This window comes from Bombus flavifrons, chromosome 18, assembly GCF_040668555.2.
Source record: "Bombus flavifrons isolate JBK064 chromosome 18, iyBomFlav1_principal, whole genome shotgun sequence".
NCBI lineage: Eukaryota > Metazoa > Arthropoda > Insecta > Hymenoptera > Apidae > Bombus > Bombus flavifrons.
The window spans coordinates 3,220,910-3,248,661 of record NC_138459.1 but is presented as its reverse complement, the minus strand read 5'-3'; the positions used below and the strand labels follow the sequence as shown (position 1 = coordinate 3,248,661).

General features: G+C 45.4%; 1 protein-coding gene and 1 long non-coding RNA gene across 2 annotated transcripts in view; one reads left to right on the top strand and one right to left on the bottom strand.

The window, feature by feature from the left end:
• Nucleotides 1–20,463, top strand: part of LOC138189051 (uncharacterized) — a 49,414-nt gene extending 28,951 nt beyond the window's left edge. Inside the window, exon 3 of the long non-coding RNA XR_011175838.1 lies at nt 20,348–20,463. This is a non-coding gene — a long non-coding RNA (uncharacterized LOC138189051). The remainder of the gene's footprint in view (nt 1–20,347) is intronic.
• The window catches only part of LOC138189033 (Homeobox protein abdominal B), a 163,967-nt gene that overhangs the window by 75,585 nt on the left and 60,630 nt on the right, over nt 1–27,752 (bottom strand). The window contains exons 7-9 of the mRNA XM_069131208.1: nt 8,461–8,553; nt 8,002–8,045; nt 701–1,677 (exon numbers count right to left, since the gene is read on the bottom strand). Coding sequence (XP_068987309.1) covers nt 701–1,677; nt 8,002–8,045; nt 8,461–8,553 — 1,114 coding nt within the window. The remainder of the gene's footprint in view (nt 1–700; nt 1,678–8,001; nt 8,046–8,460; nt 8,554–27,752) is intronic.

The following is a 27,752-nucleotide window of genomic DNA, read 5'->3' as shown; positions in this document are numbered from 1 at the left end:
TATCCAAACGAATTAAAAGCTGAAACAGGACGAACTGAAAGATGGATGGATACGCGGAAAGAAATTGGCGACAGCGTTTGCAAGAAGGAAAGCGAGAATGGCCGTCAGTAAGAGAAGAATGAACGGCTGCACGGGTCATGGAACGGATCAGCTGATCGGAGGCGCACGCCAGAGTTTACGAGTTACGGCCGCCAATAAACCTGCCGTGGTTCGTTGTTGCTCATGCGACGTTTCATGGGTTCCAGGATCCCGAGGAAAGGACGTCGAGTGGGGACGAAAGAGAACGACCAAATACGTGAATGAACGATGACTGAATCGCTAGTGTGACAGGTCAGGATCTTCGCGAATTTCGACCATTTAAATTTTCTGTACATCCCTCTCGATCTTACTCTTTTCTCTCTTTCTTTCTCTCTCTCTCTCTCTCTCTCTCTCTCTCTCGCTGACTCGTTTCAAGGCCGAGCTAGAAGAGATTCGAAGCACGATCTCGTGACTTTTGGACGACGTTTCGTTTCCCTGCGGACTCGCCGGAGCACGTACAGTGGATGACCTTGCGTTTACGAGCAAACAAATTTTGCGCGGTTCACGAGTTACGTTAGAACCTATTCCATCGAATGAATGTATACGTTACCTTAGCGGCGGATCCTACTGGAAGGAAAAAAGGTAGATTAAAGATGAAAAAGAAGACAGAGTCGATGCTTACCTGGAGGTGGGTACGGACTGGAGGTAACAGGTTCGGGCGCCCCGTAATTCCTAAGGCCACCGTATCCGTCATGCGGGAAAGCGCCTTCGGCGGCTACCATCGCGGCAGTGACCCTTCCTCGGTCGTCCGCCGCGGACGGCGCCAAATACGGGACCCCGGCTTGCGAGTGAGGATGATGATGGCCAGCCGTGTCGACCGGATGATGATGCCTAGCCGTGGTGTACGGCGCGTAATTGCACCAGCTCTGAGAGAAGCTCTGATGACAGGAAGAAACGGCCGGATCCGTGGCACCCGTAGCCGCGGAGGAAGAGCCAGCCCCGCTGGAGGAGCTGGTGGTGGCGACACCGGCCGAGTTATAGGACTTGTAGTCGGAAGTGGAGCCGGCGGTGGCGGCGGAACCCGCTGTCGCCGCGGCTGGCGACCAGAAGCTGAGCGTGCTGGCTTTCCGGTTGTCCCTGGAGGATCCGGAAGTGGAGGTAGGGTCAGCCGCCAGATTGTAATAGGTCGGGGGATTGTTACCCCCGTAGGTTTGGTGATGATTGAGGGAGTCAGCCGCGGCTGCGGCAGACGAGTAGTGAGAGTCCTGGGGATGATGGGGACTGTAACTCCAACCTCCTTGGGAGCCAGCCGAGGACGAATGGGAATGACGAATGACACCCGCTGGTCCAGCGGCGGGCGCGGCGGTGGACTCGACGCAGCCGACTTCGCCGTAAGAGGAAGCGGCTGGTGTGGCGGTCAACCTCTTGGCGGGTATATGGAGCGGGCCTGGCGCGCTGTTGCTCGCCACCGAGGAGGCGCTCGGCGATGTCGAGCTGGCGCTGGCTGTGGGCGCCGAAGGCGCGCTCGTAGCCGAGGAAGCCGGTGCAGCTGGTGAGGTCGGTGTAGTGGCTTGCTGATGGGAAGCCGGTGTCGATGTAGCTTGCTGTTGTTGCTGGATCGATACGAGGCTCGAGGCTGTTGGCGGGACCGGTGGCGGGCTGTCCTCGTAGAGGGAACCGTTCATCATGGCCCACCAGGTCACCCCGGTGGAATTCCCCGCTCCGGTGGCTGACCCCATCGGCGTGACGGAGCCAGGGTGGCCCACGCCGGAGCCGCACAGCGGCGCGGCGTGAACATTGTCGTACAGCGTCGCCGTCGAGCAAGCCACGTGATCGGCGATGGTGCAGATGGTGACAGGTGATTGCCGGTGTTATAACGACGACGCCCGGGACGGTGGCGATGTCGACGTGGAACGAGGGTCGCGACGCGGCCGATTCCGTGGCCGATCCGGCCGCGATCGTCGGCGTTGTCCGGGAGACGGTGGCAGCGGCGGACCAAGCGCGGGAATACCGGATCGATTTTTCACCAGTCGACCGGCAAACGCGATCGCATCGTCGTTTCACGCGGTCGCGTTTACGACGTGCATATGCGATCCAAGGACGGACACGAGCGAGCCGATATAACGTCGCGAGTAACGTTAGTCCGACAAAACGAGACACCGTACGCGATGAAGGAGCAGCAGGTAGAGGAAGGCAGGGGGGAGAGGGAGGAGGAAGAGGAGTAGGAGGCGAACGAGGGGCAGAAAGAGAAGAAAACGGCAGAGGCCGCGAGAATGACGGCGACGAGGAGGGAGGTGGGGGAGCGAGAGAAGCAGCAGAACGGTAGTTATTCGCGTCGATTTTACGAGACGGTCTCGTCGAGCGTGGCCGACGAAATCGGCAGCAAATGTAACCAATGGTCAGGGAGCGAGACCAGTTGGAAATACCGCGGCGAGTCCCGTGCACAAATTGGCACGCGAGACGACGATTTCAAAAAGGCGAGGACGGAAGAACCGCGCGTTTCATCGTGTGCGAAGCGTTGCGTTGCTCCGTGGAATCGCGGAATAAATAAAGAAAACGCGTGCGGAAGGTAGAGAAGGCGCGCGGTAGGTGGGGATAGGGAAAATTGTACGGGTGTACGTGATCGTGTGAGTAGGGTTGGCGGAGGGTAGAGAGGGTGTGCAGCGGCGCGGCAGACAGGTGGAGGGGTAGGTAAGCGTGGGGTGGAGGGAGACGGCACACGGCAATCCAGAAAGAGAGAAACCGAGGCAAGGAGAGACGAAGAGAACGCGCGAGGGCGAGAGCGACGAGAGAAGAAGACGGAGCGAGACAGGGATAGACAGTGAAGGAGGCGCCCAGGGGCGCGATAAAGTGCGTAGCAAATCCGTCGAGAAAAGGTCCATGCACCACCACCACCACCACCACCACCACCGCGACAACGCGTCCAAGACGACGACCGAGGTTGATCGAGGTTGACGGGCGGCAAGCAGGTCGAGCCACGTGCAGAAACGTCGTCGATGAGGATCGGTCAGCGGGTCGAATTCCGATATCGATGTCCAAACGATCCAGCGATCGAACAGCGACGACGATGACGATGACGATGACGATGATCAGGTCCAACGATGAATGCGCCACGCGCGACGTTGGAACGAACAAAAACAAAAAATGACACAGCACTCCTTTAGAAACGATCGTTCGGGAAAATAGTTAACTTATCTAGCCGATAAGTCGTTGCAGCTTTGTTATTTTATCAACGCGTAACGATATGCGTAACGGGCGTGAAACTACGATTTTAATTCGGTCTCTTCTTCTTGCGATCAGTCGATCTCGTTTCGCGCGTTCCACGTAACTTCGCGATCGCCGGACGTCACCGGCGACGATGGATCCTCGAAACGATCAACGAGCGGTACGCGGTTGAAACATGTCGCGACCAGGACACTTGGCAATCGTGGTCTTCTCGGGTCCGAGCACGTCACGTCGTCCGTACGGCACGAGCACGTTTCTTTCACTGCTCGACCGATCTTGCTATCGTCGTCCCGGTCCGGACCATGCTCGAGCTGCATGTCGTCCCGTCTCCTTCCTCAAAGGAAACTGTCACGCTGCTCATTACTCTCTTCGAATACACACGCGACGTCCACTTCAGCGCGCACTTCGTCTCCACCGGCCACTTGTTCTCGCCTTTTCACCCTATCCTCCTTAAATATCCTTCGATTTCGATTCGACGTCTTTTCTCCTTCTATGCGACCGTTCACGAGGCGAGAGGCGCGCTATCCACGAATCGCAGAAATCCCAGTAGACGTGCTCGCGTCAAGGATCACCGCGGCCAGGAGAAACGGTACGTTCGTGATCGGACCGAGTGTCTCTCTCAGCGCTCTTTCCTTTTTCTTTTTTTCCTCTGTCCTGAATAGTCAGGTAACAGATCCCTGGAGAGGTATCGTGGGGTGCACGCGGCCTTAGATATCTCAGGTAGAGAGCCACACGATCGCCGTGGAACCCTGGCAGGCTACGATGATACACACACGCGCGGTGTTTACACACATGAAAAGACTCCCTTTCTTCTCTCTGGCCTCGCTGAGCCGAACTGAGCGTCAACTGAGAGCTCTGCCCGCGGCTCGACGCGCAAACGGGCAGAACGCGACACGAGCGCGATCTCTCGGATCGTTTGACAACCAAACCCTGGACGGACACGTCTCTCTTCCCCCTACCACTTCGTGCTCTGCCAAGCCGTTAGCCCCGAACCCCTTTCCTACCCTCGTCCATCGCACTCTAATCTGCCTCTCTCCCTTCTCTGCATCGCGCGAGAATCAGCCTGCATAAACGCAGCGAAGCACGTATACGCGCGGGCCTCTCCACGAAAATCTCGATATCGCGCGAGCCACTTCTTTCGCGCTTCCAAGCGTTTTCTCCACTGCGAGCACGACTCTTGGCTAAAGAAAGAGACGAAAATAAAACGAAAGAAACGATTTGAACCGGATCGTAATCCGATCGTCGAACAGCAGGTGCCTCTTCGACTATCCCGCGTACAATTTTCGCGTCCCTCGGGTTACCACGAATCAAAATTTTCGCGTCGGTAGTCTACCGCGCCTTTCCACTTTTTTCGCGCCTCCAACGCGCGATAAATAAGACACGGGAGCTCGTAAAATTTCGTCCTTAACCAAAGAAGTAGGTTTCGTCTTTCTCTTTCTCGATCGTTTGCTTCTGTCCGATATTTTAAATCGAAATAATTCAATTTTCCAAGACTAACGTCATTTCGATTGTTATACTTATATCGCGGTCGTTCGTGGTCGCAACTTTTGTCGATCCTCGGCAAGTTCCGTCATCGAACACTGCGTCTTTTACGATACCCATTATCTCGCGGAATAACGACTAGCCGTTATCGTTGTTAAATTATTTGTTTACAATCATGTGGCTTCAACACCGAGTAATCGTTCGAATTGCCCGAGTTATCTATCGTCCTGATTTTTACTCCAAATAGTCGCTGCAACTATTCGTTTTAGTTCAAACCTTATATTTTTCAATCCATCGAGTCTAAACTCAACAACAACAACAACAACAACAGAATTATCGTGATAGTGAAAATATCGTAATCGTAATACGTTACAGTTCCATATCGGTAAATCAATGTTCAGCAATTCCTCGTAGACGCGCGAACATAATTATGGCCACGTTCTCCGACGCAACCACACTGAGAATTGATTGAAGGAGTCGCGCGGACGAATGACCGAGTCCTCGACCGTTTTCCGCTGTTCTGCACGCGTGACGTCACGCGCGAAAGGAGGAACGGACGATGTCTCGCGACCGCCACGATCTCACTACGGTGCGTGAATCGACGCACACGTTGTAACGACGCGTGTACGTGCATACGCACACAAGTGCCGACAATACGTCATGGCAGTATTGCAGTCTAAATCTCGGTACTTTTATGGGGCAGTAAAGTAAAACGGTCTGACAACAACTCCGGTGGCACATACGCCTTCCATCTGTCCATCAGGCTCGCGCGCCACTAGATCGCGCCTCGACGTGTGATGCTTCTTAATCGGCAAACGAATTATCAAATTATTCGAACGCCCGTTAGGTTTATCGGCAAATCTATACAACGCTGGTGTCCATCGTCGAGCCTTTTTAAAGCAACCGAGTCAATTTCAAGTTGCGACCGAGTAAAACTTTGGACTTTAGAACCTATTCGTTTATCTGAATCCATCGAGGAGTAAACTGTTCAGGTAACTAGAATACATATGGTCAGTGTTCAGATAAGCAGAGCCAATGAGCAAGAGTTGATTCAACCTTGCGGAAACTAACATTTCATTGCAATAAATGGAGATTCACCGTGCATAGTCTATATTTGGATAGTTCCCACGGATTGACATTTTCTGTATACTTAACTGTACGATTTGCATCTTTTATCGACGGAAGGGCAAAGGCCTTAACATTACGTAGCAACACAAAAGGTGTAGATAAAAAAGTCCTCGGTGAAATTGTGCAACAGAAGGCATATGAGTATATTTGAATGAGATACTCGACGTGAGTAAACTTGACATTAGAAGCTCCTTCGGACTATTTATGAACAGATTGAACTTGAAACTAGTAATAAACGATGACGTTAAAAGGTGATTGAACCTGACTTCGATATACATACCTGCAAATGGACGATAGCCTTCGGTTACGTAATTGATCCATTAGCGAGAGTTTATTATTGGTGCAATAACTCGCGAGAAATCTATAAATTTCTCTTTTGAGTTCCAACGTCCACACGACTACGACGTTCACGCTGACTTCGTTTCTAAACGGTCACGATCGTCCCTCGTAACCACGGGCCTCTAACGATCAACGTCAAATATCGAAAAGGTGGCAGCCTCGCGCCGCGGAAAACTTTACGACAACTGCACGGACTTTGCGAGAAGATTACGTAAAGAAATGGTGGGTCAGAATTTTCCAAGTTTCCAAGTTGTAATTAACATTTCATTCTTCTTTTCGCATAATACATAAAATCGGTACCTCTACTTGTCAAGCCATTCCGTTAACAAACCTCCCTGAAGTAAATTTATGAAGGAAATCTTGTTTACAATAAGTGGTATTTAAAATGTAGTACCGTGGAAAGGTTTTTGGGGATAATTCTAGGATATGTCCCCATGTACTTCAGAGAAAAAGAACAACATAGGCTTAATATAACAGGACTGTAGACCCGTTTACGATTTAAGGGTAATTAAGAAAGGTGTGTTTGACTACGAGTCGTCCATACCGTTTGCACACGAAAACGTAGTAAAATAGGCAACTGCTAAACAATTGCGAGGGTTGCAAGAGAATTCCAGCGGATTAGAGTAGCGTAGAAAACAATGTCGAGAATTGTAGGGAAACACGGTAACTAGGATCGAAAAGAACATTGTAAACTGTATAAGTTGTATATCACTGTCCTAAGTTCGTGTTACCTACCGAATAGCGTTGAGAATCGTACCGAGAGTGGTAACAAGAGTCGAAGAAAACACTGTAAGCTGTATATGTTGCATATCACTGTTCTAAATTCCTGTTATTTAATCATTGTTTCCTGTTTCATAATAGGTTAACTTGGAGAGACAGACGAATAATATCGTGCTAAATAATTTAAATATTGAGTCATGCAGTTAGGATTGTATTCTTCTCCTTGCATTAATATCTATTAGAAAATTAAAACTTTCGCTATCGGAACTAACCAGTTGGCGAATCTCGTTTTATAAGATTACCAACCAAATCGATTCCCTTCGTATAGTAGTCAATAATATATCGTTGCTTTGCTTATTCTTAAATAATGTACTACTTCTACTTGAAGTAGAATATATCGAATCACTGTCTGCACCGATATCGGGGTAGTGTGTTATTGTGCTTGCGTAGGAAGTACATGGGAAGCACGAGACTCTCGTTCGAATAGAAGTGCGATAAATCGCGGGGGAGGCGCGAGCCACCTGACGTTTGTTGTACAGACGACGCGATCATGAATGGGCTTTATAGCAACCCGCCCATTTATAGGTAGTATGCGCGGTTTAGTAGCTTTTAGTGCGACGCAGTTGTATACAATCCTCTGTTTACGGCAAGTACGTACCTAGGAAACAGTACGTTATCGTCGACTTTTTAGCTCGAGGTTTCGAGGTCGGCTACAAGCAACGAATTAACTCGTCTAGTCCGAACGAGACGTCGGGGGTGATCGTATCGCCTTAAAAATTCACGATATCACTGTTTTCTTCGTGTTCCTCGCTTCTTTTCATCGTTTCGCGCGTCGATTCTCTTTCTTTTTTAATATCCAAGTGTGTCTGTCGCTTCGTTTAGAAATCGTTTCATAGTCGATTGCCAAGTGTCACTGCGATCGGACATTTTCCAGGTGCAACGAGTTCGTAAATTCAATAAAATGAATTTTAGGGATCGGTGTTAAGAGGATTGAAACGTTTACCGAACGTACCGTGGGCGAGTAATGGTTTCATTTGAACAAGAAGAAAAGAAAGGAATATAACAGAAATAGACGCGTGCGCAACTCACCTTGTATACCGGCCAGTGTTCCCGGCTGGAACACGCGGGAAAGCCTGAAACATTAGCAAACACCATGAAACGGTGACACATCCAATCGAAAGTGTTTTATAGATATCGCGTCTCTCGGATCGATCGCCACGTTACGTTACTCCCACGTGTCTTACTTTCGTCCTAGGCGCGTTATCTGTGCCACTTTCTTCTCGCAAATTTCAACAATAATATTTCGCGACAATCTTATAATTTTATGGCTGGTATCGTAGACTCGATTTAAATCAAACACGCGCTTCTAAATTTTACAACTGCCATCGAACGAGGAATTCGATCAATTTCGTCGAAGTATTATACGTAACTAAGTATGATATATATATATATTTTAAATGTACAGAACATTTTTCAATAAATCATCCACTTTCTGTTAGGATCGAAATTATATGAAACGATCTAGGCTTCCAGAAAGATTTGACTCACCTGCTGCACAGCTCGAACGGGTGAAACGTCTTCTCCACGGCGCCGTACACTTTGAGGCCTTTTATTTACAGGTTTATAAAGAAAAACATCAGCCTGAAACAGAAAGAAAGGGAATACTCATTGACAATGCCATACCTATATCTCGTTAACGTGGCTGTATGTAAATATTTTTAATATATATCGCTCCAGGTATTAAGTTCGGTACCTTGTACAGCCGTTAACCGACCTATAATATGGCCTCTTAGCTTGCTACTTTGGAAAACACGTTCCCGTTCCTATATCGATGATGTTTCTCGTCATTTTGGCCAAAGCAACCATGGCGATGTCTTTATTATTAAAATCATTTTTTACGAATTTTTCCCGTTGGAACGATACAGAAAAAGTCGAATGCACGGAAACATTTTGAGGAGATTCAGTCCATCACGGTTCTTTTCTCAGGTCGGCAAATTCAATCGTGGGCGTGCCTATGAATTTCGATTCGTCGCGCTGAACGTAAATATCGAAATCGAGACTGCAGGTGGAAAACGTGGAAATGCTCTCTGGAGGTGTCTGCGGAGCCAAATCTCTGGGGGTGAGTTTACGGCGAATCGGTGAACGACGCTTGAACGGAGAGAGGAAACGCGTCGATTCAGCGTGTAAGAGAGAGACCGTGAGACGTAAAGGAAAATATTTTCGCAACGAAGTACTTTAAGAATTTTCATATCGATTCAATCTTTATCGTTTGAAATCAAAACAAGTCCGTATATTTTGAACTCATAATCAGATACCGTTCAATAAATTAATAGATATCTAAATTTCCACATAAAAGTTGGAACCAGATTACAGCTAGTGTCTGGTCAAACTGGAATTGAATCTAGTCACAGAGATAGTAGGAGAGTACATAACTGGGAAAATCATTGAATTCTTATTGTATGAACTGTTCATCTCCCGATAAATTCAGATAAAAGAAATTCCGCTGTATATAAAATAATAAATTGTAAGAAAGTAGCAGAAAAGCTTGTAATTATATTCATATTCCGTAAACGAGCTGTTCGACACGTATCTACACAATGATTCCCAACAAACTACCGTGTCACGATCTTCTTTCTGGAAAGCGAAACATCTTATCCCAATGGTCGATACACAAATCCTGACCATTTATGCGACACAAAAGGTCGACCAGTTTCTTGAGACGATAGGTAGAACGACACGGACCTACGGAGAAAGCGAGAGAGACGGTAATGGTAAAGCTTGGCGAAATGTGGGCAGGACGTGCCACGAGGAATATTATCGTCGTGGGGCGAAGTAAGGGCGAAGAGAAGGGGTGGTCGCGTGAAAAACACGCTAGCCAACATCGGTGTGTACAGAAGAGATTGGTCGAGGGTGCGCAACAGCCGGACACGAGAAAGCTCTTGCTTCCCTGCCGTATTTAACCCCAGCGAGGGGTAGCTGTGTTATGCCATTTCTATGAAACGCTTCGCAGAAGCCGTCCATTTACCATTTACGTCGTCCAGTTCAGCCCTGAGCACGCATTTCGCCGTGTAATCGAATTAAAAATCCCATGATTCTCGACGATTACGCGCCATCGCTGTCACAACGATCGCAAGTCGAACGAAATGTTGCTGGCTTTATGCAAATTTTACAGTAGTTCATGCGAGAAGCTTAAACGAAATCGAGAAAGTCAAAAGACAGAGCATATTTTAATTATGTGACGAGGGTGTAAGATGGTTCTCTAGATATTTAGTTGGAAATAGGTTTGTTAGATTTGTGCCTCGAAATTCATGGAAACGTTTATGATAATTATTTTTTAAGAGCGACGAACAGAAAGCTAAACAAACCCTCGTAAGATTTACGTCCTTTGGTGCGACGATAGTTAAGAATTATCGAGTGGATGTTAAAAATATAGGATTCTTAACCTTGACCGGTGGATTACAATGAAATTTATTACCCTCAAAGTTTATTGCTCTCAAACGCACGTTTTCGATAACACCCTCTGTCGCTGTAATGGGTCGATATTTATCGCCTCGTTATCCTATAGGGGTGTTTTATATGGAGCAGATAGATTTTCCAATAAATACAGACTTGTGCAGATACAACGCTTCCATGCCGATTCGAAGATTTCTTTTTATCAAATCTTAAATATTCCAGGCAAAAGATTATTCGGACGATGAGTACCAGCTGCGTGTCATTTATCGTTGCGAGACGGTGGGAGCCGAGGCTCCACTCAAAAAAAAAAAAAGAGAGGCATAACGCAGCTAAGATAATTAAAAAAAATCCGATCCCAAAGGAGCCAATGGCAGTCTTAATTCACGCCAGGCAACGGTACTAAAAGTTCAGCAGAAAGGGTTGCACTCATTACGCGGAAACCCCTTACGAGAGATTACGAAACTCGAATCGTGAAAAAAGTTTCTTGCAAAATTACACTCGACGGGGAAACTCTGGCTATTAGAAGGGTATCTTGAAAATGATGGAGATTACGCTTCAACTTTTATTTACTTAATCTAATTCCATTGGATTATATGACTGAACACTCCAATAGACTTCGACATGTTCTTAATATGTATTATATATTAAATCATTCAAGCAGCAATCCCTCGGTCGTATACATTTTAATAGTAACTCATCCGCAAAATATATTCTCTTTTCTTTGCTCGAACATTCTTCGACCTCGTTTCGCATTAAACTTCAACGACCTCGACATATCTTACGAGGACTATAGGGGGAAGAAATCATATTTTCTATTCTTTTTTCTCTCTTGCAAGAAAACAATTTCTAGATTCAATTGTATCTCGCGTTAAACATGTGCTTTCTCATCGCCTTTACAATCTTCAACATATCGTACTTCGTCGTATTTTTCATCGTATTTTCAATACGATAACCCACCCGTCTACCCCTTTATGCTAGCATCTTCGCTTTCCTTCAAAAATTCAAAGCTGAGATTTTCCATAAAAATCAACCCTTCCACGGATGCTAACAAACGGATGCAAATGTTCATCGATCGTACGTACAGTTACTCACCCTTCTCTACTACCCCTAAAATCGCCTGTTTGCCTCTTCAAAAATTGCAACCTGAAACTCAACATAGATCGTTTATGGAAGTCAACTGTTCCATAAGGTGCAGCGTGCAAAATGCTCGTTAATCGGTGTCGAGAGAATTGGAATATATCGCGTTGGCCGCGAGGGGTCGAAACCCGTCGTCTCCGCGACTCGGTAAACTGGTTCTGGCGGTCGTCTGGCAGGAGGGGCGGAAAAGGGGTTGAGTCCCATAACCATGTGACGTGACGCGTGCCGTTTTTAGCAGGGCGTCGGGACGCCTTCCGCGTGGAACGCCGCCAGCACCGGGACGCCCTCTCGTTTCCACAGGCAGACGATATGGCCGCGCGACCAATCCCGAACGCCGCTTCCGACATTCGCCTCCAACATGGCAGTGGCGTGCGCTCTACGAGACCGGCCAGACCTCCAATTCCCAGTCTGGGTTTCTCCCTGCGATTCACTAGCCGAGCCACGCTGACCCGAGTTACCGTCGACTGACCTTCTCGTGCTCAATTATCTCCAGGATCCGTCATATACTCGCGAATCGATGTTTTCGAAGATGGAATCTAGATTTTCGAATTTTCCAAGGGAAAAATATTCCATGCGAGTCAAGAATAGTCTCGAGCTCTTTTTCAAATCGTTTGAGAGACCAATGTTATTGGTGATTTTGTTCAATAATTTGTCTATGCTTGAACGGTTTCTGGCTTTAAGATATATTAGAGGGTGGAGCATTGGTAGATCGGTATTTCGAAATCTTAGAAAGAGATTTCGAAACGGCATGTTTCCTTAATATCGATCGAAATATCTACCCTCGTCGTAGAACTTTTTCCCGAATACCTTGGAAAGGAACCGCCCTCTCGAGATAAGAAACTTTTTTACGTCGTTGTGTGATATTTTCGACGACGAAAAGTCACAGGATATTTCAAACAAAGTGATAAAACGATGGATTACTCGATGGTATCGATTCTCAGTGGAAAGTCAACGAAGTTTATCGAGATAAAACGAAGCAAAGAAAAATAGAGCCATAAAGCACGCGATCTAAGGACGACGATGTTCGAGAAACGGCTGATGTGTTTCTCCTAAATCGAACCTTTCGAACGAATGCAATCGCTACTCGCAAATTCCGAAAGGAATAACAAAGAACCAGAAGCTAATTATCCCAGTGATGGCCGATTTATCTCGCTCACGTTCGCTCTTTTCCCAGGAAACGTGTTCGAATCGGCAAAAGCCGAACACGTCCAAGTTCGGCGACTCCCTTAATGCCGCAATTCCGAGTCCGCTCGCGCTTTTCCTTTTCTTTTTTCTTTTTCCGTTAGCACGCTCGATCGTTTGTATTCCGCGCTCGGCCCGTCGCTCACACGAGTAACCACGTACACACGTGTACACTGTACACGCGAACGGACGATATGGACCCGCAGATGGAACAAAGTATAAGCGTGGGATATTCCATTTGGCCAGGGACGTGGCGGTGAAAGTGGGCGGAGGGGGCAGGGGGGCGAGGGACGGGGCAGGGGACCAGCCAGAGCTTAAGAGGGTTTGAAGACCGAAGAAGTGGTGGTGAGGTTCGATGCGAGCTACGTGAGTATATGGCGAGCCGGTATTGAGTCAAGGATGGCTAGACCGTTTCGTGTTCCTGGGGTTGCGTCGTCATGGGAACCGTCCTCATCAGGCAAAGTCTCCCAAGATCTTTCTTCCCTCTTCTGTCCGCCAACTTGCCTTTACCTTGCTCTGTCTCCTTCTTCTCCACCTTTAACTCCTCCTCGGGCTACTCGTCGATTTCCCCTGCAGCTTGTTTTTGCGACACTGTTTTGCATTCTATCGTCGGCTGGCCCGAGATAAAGTCCTCCGTGATGGAGAAACCTCCTCGACGTTCCCAGACTCGGACGAAGACCCAATGATAACGCTGATGGAAACAAGGGTTGCTCCGACCGTCAACTTTACAATGTATCGCGTTCTTGCAACCTAATCGTCCGAGTTTTAAACTCTTGGCGTCTTAGTTTTTATCTTTATTCAGGCACGCTATATTTAGACTTTGTTCGGTTAGGACAACCTTTCGAACATCGCGGAATTTGCATTCCAGGATTCTGATATTCTTCTACTGTCAGATTTTTCTCAACTAAGTCGAATCTTCTTCTTCTTCTTCTTCTTCTTCTTCTTCTTCTTCTTCTTCTTCTTCTCACTTTCGTTATACAAAAATAAACGAACGCTTGTCTTACGGATGGTCGATACAGCGTTAAATAAGATTAAGTCGTATATCGAACGAAAAATATTTCCAGACACTTTCAGACTGATATCGCTATCGTAGGATCAGGCACGGAAGCGATGCCATAGATGGAGAAGGAGGAGGTTATATCACAACCACGCCTCGAAAGATATCCAGATGCCAAGCCTTCGATCTCGCTTCCAGCCCCGACCGGTTTTCTCCACCCTTTCGCTCGAATTTATCGGCGAATTCCTTCGTGTCTCAGCCAGCTTTTCAAGCGATACGCGAAAATACCGCAACACTCGGAAACTCGGCCACCGATCGAACGAACGTTTATCCTGCGGGAGAAGAACCCTCGAGATTTCGTAACGGCCCTCGTGTCTCTCCGAGAGTATTTCCTTGAATCCGAAGGTTGGATCAGCCGCAATTTTCTCTCAACTTCTATTCTCGTTTCGCGAGGACACGTCGATTTCCGCTTTCTTCCTCTCTTTCTATTTCGCCCCCTTCGCGCCAGTATATTTTCCTTCAGGTGAAATCTTCCCGGCCAACGAAGCGCGTGCCTTTTTCCTGCAACGTTCTATAAATAATTCAACTAAAATAATACGATCCCCTCGCTTGGTCCTAGCCTTTCTTTAGCATTCAATCCTGGCTTTCACCGCCGTGCGTAAACACCATAACCGTAGTGGAATTGCTCGAAAGCTGCACGCGGGGAAAACGTGGCCGCTTCATCCTTCCAAGTTTAGTCGTTCTTATTCCTTTTATTTTCTCTTCCGACGCAAAGAAGATCTATTTATTCAAATTTTGGAAAATAATTCTTTCCGACACGATAAAGGACAACATTATAAAACGTGAAATTTTTATTATCTTCGGATTCTCAGGTGTCGTTCATCTTTGTCAAAAGTTCACTTGACATTTCGTTGACATTACTGCTTCTTTAACGCCCCGACAACCGGCTTGTAGCTTGAATTCCCGCGTGTTTTCCGAGCGATTGGAAAGATTCCAAGCGACCAATATTACATCTAATATATCGATAACGATCTCATATTATTCGTATTATTATTTTAAAAACACGCTCATAACGTTTTGTTTGTGGCATGTATCGCTCTTTTTACTGTTTTATTTAACGCTAGTTAACATTTTTATAGGATACCGTATGAAACATGTAAGACGCGAATTCGCGTCTTCGGTCTTCAAAGTGTTAATATCAGATAACAACTGTCAGTCCGTTGCAAGAAAAACAGAAGACATAGGAAACTAAATTGTCCAGTGCAATTAGAGAATTTTGTTACATAAATTAAAGGAATAACAGCAACGGAATATCCTAAAATTATTATTTGTACGACTTTAAGATAATAATTGGAAGAGAATATACAGATCGCCTAATTGTTTCGAGCAGTTCGTACGTAATATTTTACGATAGCACTTGTCGTTGTTATTACTTTGTAAATCAATTTTATTGCAATCCAAAGTTATTTCCTATTATCGTTGTATCGTTTAACATTCGTCTGGAAGCGTTGCATAACTTCGACCAAGAGTATCGAAGCTCGGCTCTTAGAACGGATAAACTATGAGTACGTTCCTCCCTTTGCTTCACCGTCGATCGGCAGTCGTTCGAAACTTTCACAAACGAGGAATTTCCATTGATCCAAGACTCGGACGTACCGATGGTGACCCGAATTTTCAGTGAAATCCTCTCCGATCGGGACCCAAGAATTTTTTCATACGAAGAGAAAGCTGCAACCCCAAAACCTCGAGAAAGAGAGAGAGGCGCCCGACGCGTTCCACCGGTTTCATTCGACCCTAGTCGCTCGGACCGTTTGCCCGATCAAACAGTTTACCGTGTTTCTCGACGACACGTTCGTTCGTTAAACGGTAGCTCGCATCTTTCAACGTTCGACGTGTCTACGACGATAAAAGCTGGACTGGAAGATTGCTACGGGGTAAAGGTGGCTCGTGTGTTCTCAATTTTATAGAAGAACTCGTTGAAAAGCCTTAGTATTGGCTCGGACAGTGCAGTGGATAGTAATTCTTTCTTGAAAATTGTCTTATCTCGTAATGTAAGTATGGAATATTTCAACGTTTAGACTTCCGGCGTTACGTAATTTTAGAATATTTCGTATATTGCACGCAGAAAGAGATACAGCGTTTTTATTAACGCTACGACGACCGTTGAAGCCTATATCTGTTCGTTTCTTTAGACGTTTCTTTGATCATTCATTTTTCTACCTTCTTACTTTCTAAATATTCGGAGATATCGAATTTTTAGAAATCTAGTTTTTCCAAGAACACGACGAAAATCGTATCTTTCTAATTCTTGGTGGGAAACTAGCCGTCATAGCGTTAAGCTCGCTTGGTCTAATTCTGCATCAAGTTCGTGCCCAGATAAACAATCACGATATAGTAGCTGACTATGAGAATGGTATTTTCGGCATGGAATAGACCAAGGATTTGGCGGGACAAGGCAACCGAGTTTCCGAAAACGATTACAATGTTTCGGTGACGCGTATGATGAAAGAGGTCTGTGACGAGTCGACACGAGCCGAGTCGCGCAAAGCACAGCTGCGAGAAATGCACACCTATAGGTACTAAGCATCGACGGACCGCGCGCGACCATAAAATGATCGTAAAAACTTAATTTTACGAGAGGCATAATATATTTGCCACCACCAGCGCCGTCGCCGCCACCACCGGCAGCACCATAGCCGCCCAACAACAAACGGTTAACCAGCGCCGGGGTAGAATTTCGTAGACGAACTCGCGGCACGCGCGACCAACCAATTCCACGGAATTCTTCCAAGCAAGTGATTTTTTCTGTAAAACGAGAGATCTCTTTCTATAACTCACAGCGAAGAGTTTGAAGATCCTCTTGAAAATCCTATCGAGATCAGACAGTTTCTTCGAGCTTGCTTAGAAGAAATTTTATCTCGTATTCTGTTTTCTTTCGCTTTATTTTATCACTGAATTTCAAGATCTAGAAACTTCAATTTATAGTCTCGTGTCTTTTACCTAAATTCGATTCGCGACAAGAAAGGTCTTGGCGCTAATTCATAATCTTGGCAGCGATCTTAATTGCTTGACCGATTCTATAAGATGAAACAGCCAGATTTGAAATTATTGGTCGAAATCTCATTACCGAAATCCCCTTGGTCTCGACCAAGGAACCTTCGTTTAGCGAACAATACTTAAACGAACTCGCGAGATCGTCGAACGCGAAGAAATCTCTACAAAGAATCTAATTCGTGGATCCGGTCCGAGTGATTCCCGCGCAGCGAGTAGCGCAGTTCGCCCGAAAGGACGAGGCCGGAACATAATTTCCTTTACGACCAATTAGTAGATCCAGAAACACATCTACGCCATTCGATGGCCGAGGAGGGAGAAAAAGAAACGAGGAAGATGAGCACCCAGAGAAAGGTAGAAGGGGAAGAAGTTTGTGGTAATCTCTTAAAACGCGTTCCAAGCCCAAAGTCTCACGACCGTTCTCGCTTTTCGGATTTTTACCCGATGAAATGCCGCGAGAGCCACGAAGTTGGAACGTCGAGAACGACCGAAATTGAGGTATATATAATCAGCCAGCTCCATGAGGTGGGTGGTCCCGACGCGCGAACCTCGTTTAAAATGACCGCCGCGTCATGAGAACGTGAAGAGGATCCGCACCGATCTCTTCCTCTTCTGCTTTCTTGCCTTTTCCGTGCCGCGTGTCTTCGGGGGGAGTCGATAATTGCGGATGTTCAGCGCCGCGAATTTCTCCTGTATCTTCCTGTATCCCATCTTTAGTCGGCTCTTCGATTTTTCTTTAACCACGGAGCGGACGATGATCGTCCAAGGATGGAAGGATTCTAGGAGAATTATGTAACAGAGGTTCGGAAACTGTCTGGTATACTAATTTTGACGTTATAGGGTTCGCTCTATCCAACAATCTCTATTTTAAGCGTGTTCGAAAGGTTCTACCATGTTCCATAATCATCCTGCGAGAGTTAAAGAAATCATTGTAACCGTAGTCGGTCGGACCACGCGAGTTTAACTACCTTTATCGAAGCGATAAAGTTGTATTATTTACAACGCGCAGTAAGATTAAAAGAACATTTCTCGAGCCGTTCGCGGCCGATTAATTTCCATTTGTCGACGAGCTGAAAAGAATTTCTATAAAGATAAATTTCTTTCGATGCAACGTTTCCGAAACGGCGATCCGCCCAGCCTTCTTTGCTCCACGACCGCCTTTTCCACGAACAGGCGAGAAGCTGCCACGGTATCCCATTAACCGTCCGACAAAGTAGTCGATTTCACGAGTAACAAGGTAATGAGTCGACGATCGCGATTAATCGACGATAAGCGCGTCCTTTTCTTCTCTCTTTCGGAAATCTTTCGTTTGCCTTGGAAAAACCGCGGAATTATCAAGATCTCGTGACTCTGAAGACCTCCCGATCTTCGAAACAATCGTCAACAGTCGCCTGTGTAGTTCGATTCAAACGATACTGTATAAAATTATCAGAGTGCCGAGATTCTTTCAACCTCTAGACACAGTCAGCTATGTAATACTCATTCGCAACTTACGTCCATTAAACATGCGTATCGAAAGAAATAGGGTGGACCTAAATCGCTTTGCGATAGGATTCGCCTCGGTCTTCCGCGAATAAAGAACATGCAAATTCCGAAGCTGAAGAAAATTCGCGTTATATCCTGCTGTAGATATTCGCAGAAAAGTTCTCTACGAGCGACCAAATACCTTCGCGAGTCCGCGTACGTACAAGAGGACGCTAAGAAGGCGATGAACGAAATATACAACTGGCTGTAAATAAAGACGTTGCGGGTGCGTGCAGCACGCGCGAATGCCTCTCCGTCCGAATCGATTAATCGGCGTTACAACCGCGAAGAACGCGCGCAAATTGGGAATCGCGTGTCACAATCGTCTATGTCCGCGTCTAAGATGGCTAAACGGGCCATTATAGGTGCGAGAGTAGTCCGCGCTACCGGCAATTACTTTAACGACGCATATTAATCGGCACAATAAAGCCTGTTACGAGGGTATAATTACAATATTGAATTATGGCCGACGTTTATTCTTGTCACGCGATATTAACGGCGCCGTTGCTCACGCAGGCCGTTGTCGTTTATGCGTTCATTCACAACCTCGTGGACACTGGATTAGCAAAAGTCAAGCGAGAGACTCGTCTTCCACCCACAAGCCCCTCTTTTCCCGGCCATTCCCTCGTTTCTATCTTTCTTCGGCCGTTTCTGTCCCTTCTTCTCGTCGTTGGTTCTCTTTGTTACTGCCGGATTCATTGGCCGCGCTGATGTCTCTATTTCAATGTCCACGGAACTTGACAAACTGGTACCGCTTCGCGGAACGACTTCCCGATTTCTTCTGGCGCGTTTAATGGCGGCGCGTTGCCAGTGATGGCCCTCGACCATCACGTAGCAGTTCGTAAAAGCGTCCGCCGCCTCATTCCTTCGTCCGTTCTCGCTGTGTCGTCGATTATCGACGCAACGCGTACCTTGAAAAGAGACTCGAGTTCGTGAGTCAGGCGATAAGCATGTTGAACAAGTGAGAGAAGTCGCGATACTAATTGTAGTACGTGTCGAGATGCTCTCTGTTTAGGGACGATCTGTATTATTTATTATAACGATACACGAGTTCACCCCCTGTCTATTGTCACGGAGCTGATTCTCTTCGTCTAATACAAAACTTACACATCCTTTCGTGTTGGTATCGTTACGGGTCAATTTTCCTTTTACGACGTGTTTCTGTTAACAGCTTCGCGATACGATAGATACGTTCTCCGTTTACATCTCGTCTGCAGCAAGTTTGGGAAACCTATTGTCCGTTTCCTTGGTCAGCATTCTATGCATATATACCTTTCTTAATCTTCCGTAATAGTACCCGCAGGTTTCCACGTTTCAGACTGTGATTCATCAAAGTACGCAGAAACAGTAGAAAATGTCAAAGCGATGGAAGAAAATCACGCGACAAAAGCGAATCGACGGAAAGGACACGTAGCAGGTAGAAAACGGAAAGATGCACTTTTGCCAAAGGACATTAGCCCAGTCGCTGGTTGAACGTCTTGCACAGAAGCCCGCTTAAACATTTTATGAGGTGGTCGGCGTAATTTGATGGCCCATAAAAACGCCTAGTCTAGTTTTTCCCGGGGCATCGTGATCCATCGTCGTGGCACGGGCCACGCGCCACCTCGTGTCCCTGACTTCTTCGTTCCGTCGCTCACGGATTTATTCCTCCTTAACCTCCATTAAGCCGGTAGATGCGTGGCCTAGATTACTCGATCCTCGTTTCAGCGCCAACCTTCTCTCGATCGCGGACTTCGGTTTGCGATTCGCTCTCGTCCTAGCCAACTGTGTTTCGCGTTGAAAGTCCACGCGACGTTTCGAATTTACGATCGCTTCGGATCTTCTCTCATACGCTTTGGAAATAGAATCTCTTTGTAGTCGGTGAACCGGGCGATCCAACTGACTCTCAAATTGAAATATGGAAGCGCTTGGATGTGGAGTTCCGCGTTGCCTAGATCGAAACTTAGTTAAAACGAAGATACATACGCTCGTGTCTCGCTAGACGAGTACGAGCAGTTTCAAAGAAACGAAACGAAAGATTTCTTTCCTTTAAACGATACCGTTTGTACCTGTACGCTTTTACAACTTTTGCAAATTTTAATTGTTCGACAGGGCTAAAAGGACAGGATCGATGAATGGAGGACGATTAAGCGACGATTTTTCCTTTCCGTGAACGGAGTGTTCCTTGTACGCCCTCGGAGGCTGTATAAACGACCGTAAAGCAGTTAGCTCAGGCAGAGCCAATGGAACGAGCTTCCACTATGACGAAAGCGAGTTCGGCTAGGCCAGAAGCAGGAAACGAGGAACGTGGTGGAAATTGAAAATGGGATGGACGACTAGGCATGAGGGACAGATGGCGGCCCGGATATAGGAACAGAACTAAAAGTCTGCGGAAATTACGTGATCCGCTTTCAAGCCCCTACAATTTTCGTGGACGTGACCCACGGATTTATTTCCGAAATCGATCGCACGGACGTTAATTAACTAGCTACGTACGAACATCGCAAGTCCGGTATCTAACGATTTCCGTATGTAACGCATCGTGTAACAATTCCTTACAATTCCAACGAATTTTTAACCCTCCGTAGGCAAGCCGAGTCCGTTTATGCTCCTCGATATTTCGCCTGTGATTTCTTCGAAGCGGATTTCCATTTTTTCGTGAAATACTTTTCAAAAACTTGACCAAAAGATCGATCTCATGGCGGAGACTTCGGCAAGTAACTGCAGGATTAGTTTTCGATCGTGTTAACCATTAAATTTTTCTTCAATTTCAGTATCAACGCCTGCTGCAACCTACCAACGACGGAGTTATGATCTAACACCTTGGATAAAACACGATTCTCGGTATCGTAACAAAACGAATATTTCGCTGTTCCCCTCTGCTGTCAAAGGCAAATCGCAAAGAGGATTCCACGACGCTTTGTCGCGGGAACAAAGAAGAAGGAGAGAATACCGTCGAGCAACCAATAAGTCGTGCACCCTACGGCGGTTGGTACGTTACATATAGTGATCTAAGTTGTGTTTATGGCTGAATATATATGCATAGCAGTCCGGCGAATCGTGGTGGCGCGAGGAACTCATTACCCTACGTCGAGGGTATTAGCATATTTAGAGGCAGCTCTCCTTCCTCGTCTCCACGTTTCCACCTCTTATCAAACCTCCCTACCTCCGTCTGCTGCTCGTTCCCCAACCTCCGGCTCTTTCTTCTCCTCTTTTGCCTCGCCCTGCTGTATCCCCTTTCCTTCGCGTCGAAACTCACACCCGGTGCATCCAATCTCATCGACCAAAAAATAACAAAGAATAACTCTAGCATCTTCTCTAGTAGTAATTATCCGAACTTCGTTTTCCTATCTTCTTTTTCCTTTTCTTTTTCTCTTTTTTTTTTTTTTTAGATTATCGTAATAAGGAATTTTCAGAAGGAGAGAACGCTTTTTAAAATAAATTCTACAGAAAATAACGAGCATAAATTGCAAGCAAAAAAGAAAAAAGAAAAGAAAGAGAGAAAAAACACGAAGGAGGAACGACCTCCCAAAAAGCACGTCTGTGAATTTTCGTTCCTTCTTAATTGCGATTCGACCTCAGGTATTTGCGGACCAGCGAGAAGGCATTCGACGAAGAGCGCGTACGAGGATCCAGTCTCGCGAATAAAATTTGTATCCGCGCCGGTATGCGCGAATAAAAGGCGAGACATCGGACGAGGGGAGGCAGCAGGATGGCGAGCCGGGCTAAGTAATTAAGGAAGCTCATCCTCAGAGACAATTTAACTTAATGAGAGTCAGCCAGTTCCACCCTAGCTATCTCTGCCAACTCCCGCAGATCTCCTTCCATCCTCCATCCCCTCTCCTCCATCTTTCTCTTATTCCATCTCAATCCATCTAGCTTTACCCTCTGTTTTCTCGTTCGTAGTTTCCCCTTTCCGACGCTCGTCCATCTTGGAAGTAAAATGTCTACTTTCCAGACGTCCGCCCCTTTTTCTTTTTTCCTCTGTATCTCACCTCGCAATCCGTCCAAGAATTTAGATAAGACTTTATTTTATACCAGCACGCCAGCTACTTCGCTTCTCCTCTGTTTCTTCGTTCCACCGTTTCCATTTACGTCGAGAATTGGATACGACGTCCGATACGTACAATTTACTTATACAGTTTTAATCGGCACAATTTTTGAAACAATTTTCAAGCAACTTCATGTTAGATACAAAGATTGGATCGGACAACGAAGGACAAACTTTTCCTAGAAATTTCCAATTTGTCGCGTTACCGGTTATTCTGCAAATTATTGCACAAAGCGCATTTATATGCGCTTATATTATTTATATGCTATTATATAATTTCCCTGTTCCAAAAGTACGCGCTTCATCGTAGCAAAATCGTGGAGAAACTCTTTTCAGGGTACGGTAAACGCTCGATCCTCGACGATTCGACGGTAGGCTTTTTATATACGGAATTCGTTGCATCAGACCGTAGGAAAGCCTGCGTTTACATACCAGGAATTTGTGTTTAGATCGCTACATTTGCCGTTCAGCTGTACCGCTCGCGAAAGTTTACTCGATCGTAGTCGCCGCAGACAGATCAGAGAATAGATAGTGCGCCTGAAATACGAAATACGAACGTCCAGCCGCCAAGAAAGAGGGAACTCGTTTAATTTTCCATCGAATTTAATTGACAAAAGTGAAACTTACGAGGAACCGTCGAACGAAGCGTCGAGTTCTAAATCTCGACGAAAATACGTACGTATTCGTTCGTATCGATCGTTGAAAATATATACACCGGTGTGGAGAAATCGCGCAATCTAATCTCATAAATATTAAGCGGAGTTCATTATTATACGGAAGATATTGAAAAATTCCATTCGTTGACGTTAATTTCGATCCTTAAATTTGAAACGTCTTAATCGAATCGATGTTAATCTCGCACGAGACGTTCTTCGCTTTCGTACAACGGAATTCAGCTTCTCTTAATTAACGATCTCACGGTCGTTTAAAAATAATCCTACGAACTCGGACAATGTTCGAGGAACCGCGTGAACGTTCTTTCGTTACGTAAACGAATTCCAAAGTTGGAAATAACTGCCACGACAGGAACAGAGACGATTAGTTATATTTTCCGAAGGGTGTGAAAAGTCCAAGACGAAGGGAAACGCGCGACTCCTCGAATTCGCCTGTCGACCGCTTGAAAACGTCTCGCGTTATTGGTCTCTGCTCGCTTCGATCCACTATATTCGATAAAACTCCAGACGCGACTACGAAACGCAGAGAAGGAGCTCTTCAACCACTCGACCGGCCGTTTTGTATCCTTCGAGAGATCATTCATCGTAAAACGAAACCCTAACTCTTAAAAAAAAAAAAAAAAAAGATGGGCAGGCAGAACGCGGGTTCCTTGTAAAGTACACGTGTGATTTATGTAGTTCGGAAAATGCCAAATTATCTAGGGAAACTTATCTCGCACTGACAGAATAAGGTTTGGTTAAGCGAAGAAACATCATCGCGCGCTTGCTGTACAAAATGCACGCCGAGAAAAATTCTTACGAAGGTACTTCGCAGAGTATCTGCTTCTTCGAGACGCTATCGAAGAGTACGGTGTTTCGCAAGGCTGTGTGGTCGATGAAATGTTTGCAGGATTATCGGGAAAGATCACGAGCGCAGGGTGTGTCGTATCTTCGCACTTGTTGCGTTCAATGCCCTTCGACTTTATCGCAAAATAGGCAACGTCTGGCTATATTTTATCTTAACCACGACAATTTGTTTATCGCTACGGTTTTCCATAAACAAACGTTTCTATACGATACCGATTGTCAAAGCAAATAAATTACGATATATCGCAACTATATAAGCGATACATTTAAGCGTTTAACAAACGATCGAGGAGCTTTCGAGGGGAAAAAGGCTCGCAGGATTCTACTTCTGCCTCTTTAACATTAATTTTTAATACCAGCTCGAATTAATAATCACGATAGATCCGAAAGAACTCTGTTTTGTTCCATATTTACCAAATGATTGAGAACTTTATAAAACAATGCAACTACGTATTTCGCTACGTAATTGCGAATGCAATGACAAAAATCCGCCGTCAAACGCAAGCAGATTTAAATGGGAAAAACGTGCCTCGTCTGGAACGACGTAATTATACGAAAGCGTGGTAAGGGGTTAAGGTTTAAGGCAGAACCGGAGAAGGATAGGGCAGGCGATAAATAACCTTGAGATCGGCTACTTTGCATTTTTTCCGCCAGTAAGTTAGTCGAAGCGAGGAAGATGGGAACGTAGCTGAGTCATTGGAACTGGCTACGGGACGAAAGAAGGGATCGATTGGACGAGAAGGGGCAAAGGGCGGAATCATTGTTACGGAAAATGGATGGAGATCCGCGATGAAATCTTTTGCGAAAGGTAAATGGAACGGAGATGGAAGTCGGGGCATAAAAGATGAACGACGCGATTGCGAACCGCGTGTACCTATATGCACCGCTGAATCTCAACCGTGTCGACGTGCGTTCGCTTGAATTACGATTCGTTCAACGTCGATGGAATCTCGCGAAGGCGGCTTCATCGTACGATATCGTCGATCCCACTTCGTTTTCCCTCTTGCGTCTCGTTTTAATAAAACATAAGCATACTCTGATTACGACAGAGTGGTGAAACTGATCAATTAACATTCAAATTCATCGATCGGGTTGTTCGTCTAATACGGGGCGATCTATCTCTTGTCCTCTTTGCGCGTTATACCGTGTATTTAGGTGCGATGCTCTTGTCACCTTTCAAAAATATTCTATCGAGATCAGAATGCTAGATTCGTCGCCCTGAACGGATAGTCCCTTCGAGAGGCAATAGATCAAGTAAATGGAGGTATTTTTAGGAAATGTGTCTTATCTATAACTTTTGTATTCTTCGTATTCTTTCTGCGTTTGAAGAAAAAGGACCAAAGGTTCCACTTAACGTGGAATAAGCTACAAAGGTTTGCGTTTTTCAAGCTAAATGAAAAAGAAGTAAATTATTGGACCGTACACTTTCGATATCACGGGGTGGCGAAAGCAAAGTGAAAGGGAGGGTTCGAAGCTGGGATTCGATCGTAGCGCCATCGTACGAAGCACGTCAAAGGTCATTAGCCGAGAATCGATAAGGCAGGGAAAGGTGGGTCGATAAGGTCGGCTGAAAGAAAACAACCCCATTTCATTACCCGTATCGCGACGGCAAAGGGTGAGGTAATATAAATAAAAGGCCTGTTCCACGAAGATGAAAAGTTATTTTCCCGGCGAAGAAAATAGGCGGACGCATAAATGTTCTTTGAGAGAAGCAAATAAACGAGGCTTCTAGAAAAGACAAACAAAAGAGGCGAAGAAGGAAGGGAATAAAATTTTCGTGTTGTATCGAAACAACGTTCGGACATCGCTCGCTCGCGCTTCGTATGAAACGTTATAGACAAAAATGCGATCGAACGTGTGCTTTTACGTATTTATATAATACTTTTTTTATTCTCACGTTATATTATAATTCGTCAAAGTGAAACTGGTAACTGGATTACGACGAAATTCGCGACATTAGAAAAACATTGCTAATTTATACCGTATCGAAACTGCAAAATTACACGCCAGAAAAGTCATGGTTAGAGCTGGAAAGTTTGAAACTCGACGATGGAAGGTTCCCTTAAGACGGTAAGGAAAACAGGTGCAAGAATTCTCAGCGCGATAATTGTCGCTGATAATGCGGTTGGCTCTTTCGAGGAACTGGCATCTGGCACGGAGTTAATTTCGCGATCAATTACGGCAGAGTACAAGACGCAGCTTCGAGTTAGAAGAACAGCTGAAACAGTGGTTTTCAAGCTGTTGCGCCAACTTCTGTTCCTCCGAACATCTCGCAGCTATAGCCTCGTTGAATTTTGTTTTACAACTCCGTGAGAGGCCGGGATTTCCACGTTGGCCTCCCTCGTCGTTCTCCGCACACTTAAATCGAACGTCGACATTAATCAAGCTAACGTCAAGCATCTAAAATCCCTACGATCGTTAAACGTTAGTATTCCCCCATTAATTGACCTCGTAACTAACTGTCCAATGCACGACACTCTGGTGTTTTTTCGGTCAGCCATCGGTAAGCTCTCCGTTTAAATGGAACGCTCCCAAATATTTCTAATCTCCCTCGCAACGTGTCCAGCAATGATGGTAGTATACACGCTGCACTCTGCCTTATACCCTGTCCAGTGTAAATCAACCTTAAGCACGCTGCATGAACGTAAATTCTGTATATTTACAACGCGCACACGGAAAGCTTTCTAGCCCCCGTTTATCTCATTTGTAATTCCAAGCGGATCCTCCGCGATCCTCTCTAATCCACGCATAACCCTATCATTCTATTCAATGTGGAAATTGAATCGATCCCTTTACGCGAATTCGTGTTTAATTTCATTTATTCGCTATACCATGGATACCGTAACGATATCGATCTCGAAAAGTTATACAGGGCGGTTGGTAACTGGTGGTACAAACGGAAAGGGGATGATTCTACGCGAAAAAAGAAGTCGAAAATATAGAATAGAAATTTAAAAATTTTAAAAATTTAAAATTTTAAAAATTTGAAATTTTAAAAATTTGAAATTTTAAAAATTTAAAAATTTGAAATTTTAAAAATTTAAAAATTTGAAATTTTAAAATTTTAAAAATTTGAAATTTTAAAAATTTAAAAATTTGAAATTTTAAAATTTTAAAAATTTGAAATTTTAAAAATTTAAAAATTTGAAATTTTAAAAATTTAAAAATTTGAAATTTTGAAATTTTAAAAATTTGAAATTTTAAAATTTTAAAAATTTGAAAATTTGAAATTTTAAAATTTTAAAAATTTGAAATTTTAAAATTTTAAAAATTTGAAATTTTAAAAACTAAAAAAATAACGTCAATCGAGACAACGATCTACAGTGAGATCCGTTCTAACGAGACGCATTAAGTGCAGGCGTACCGAGCGAAGATTCAAAGTCGATTTTCTCGAAAACAAAGCCTCAGAGGAAAAATTTTTATTCTATATTTTCCACTTCTTTTTTCGCCTAGAATCACCCCCTTTCCGCTTGTATCACCAGTTACCAACCACCCTGTATATCTCTGTAACTCGTAAGCAGCTGATTTATACGTAAAATTGGAAATCATATTTACAATTACAAATCAATCAGAGACACGTGGAATTAGTTGCTGCTACTGTACGATAGAACGCGCGAACGAACGATATCGATAGGAAATCTCTGAAGTTTGTCAGGTAAAGAGATAGTCGGCGTTTTCCTTCGATCGTATCGCGAGGATGAGTCGGGTAACGAGCGATTCGCGTAAACTTGTCGTCGCTCGTAAAATTCAACGTTTACAGATCGGCCGGTCGATCCGCCGGTTTTATGCGCGCGCGCGCGCGATCCCAAACATAGGAAGTTGATATAGAAGTCTATTCTCGTTGAGTAAATAATCGGTCGACGCTCGGGAACACACGGCCCCTCGTGGCAGCCGTGCGATTTCCACCAGACCCCAAGCCTCTCCGACGATCTTCGCACCGCCCCCG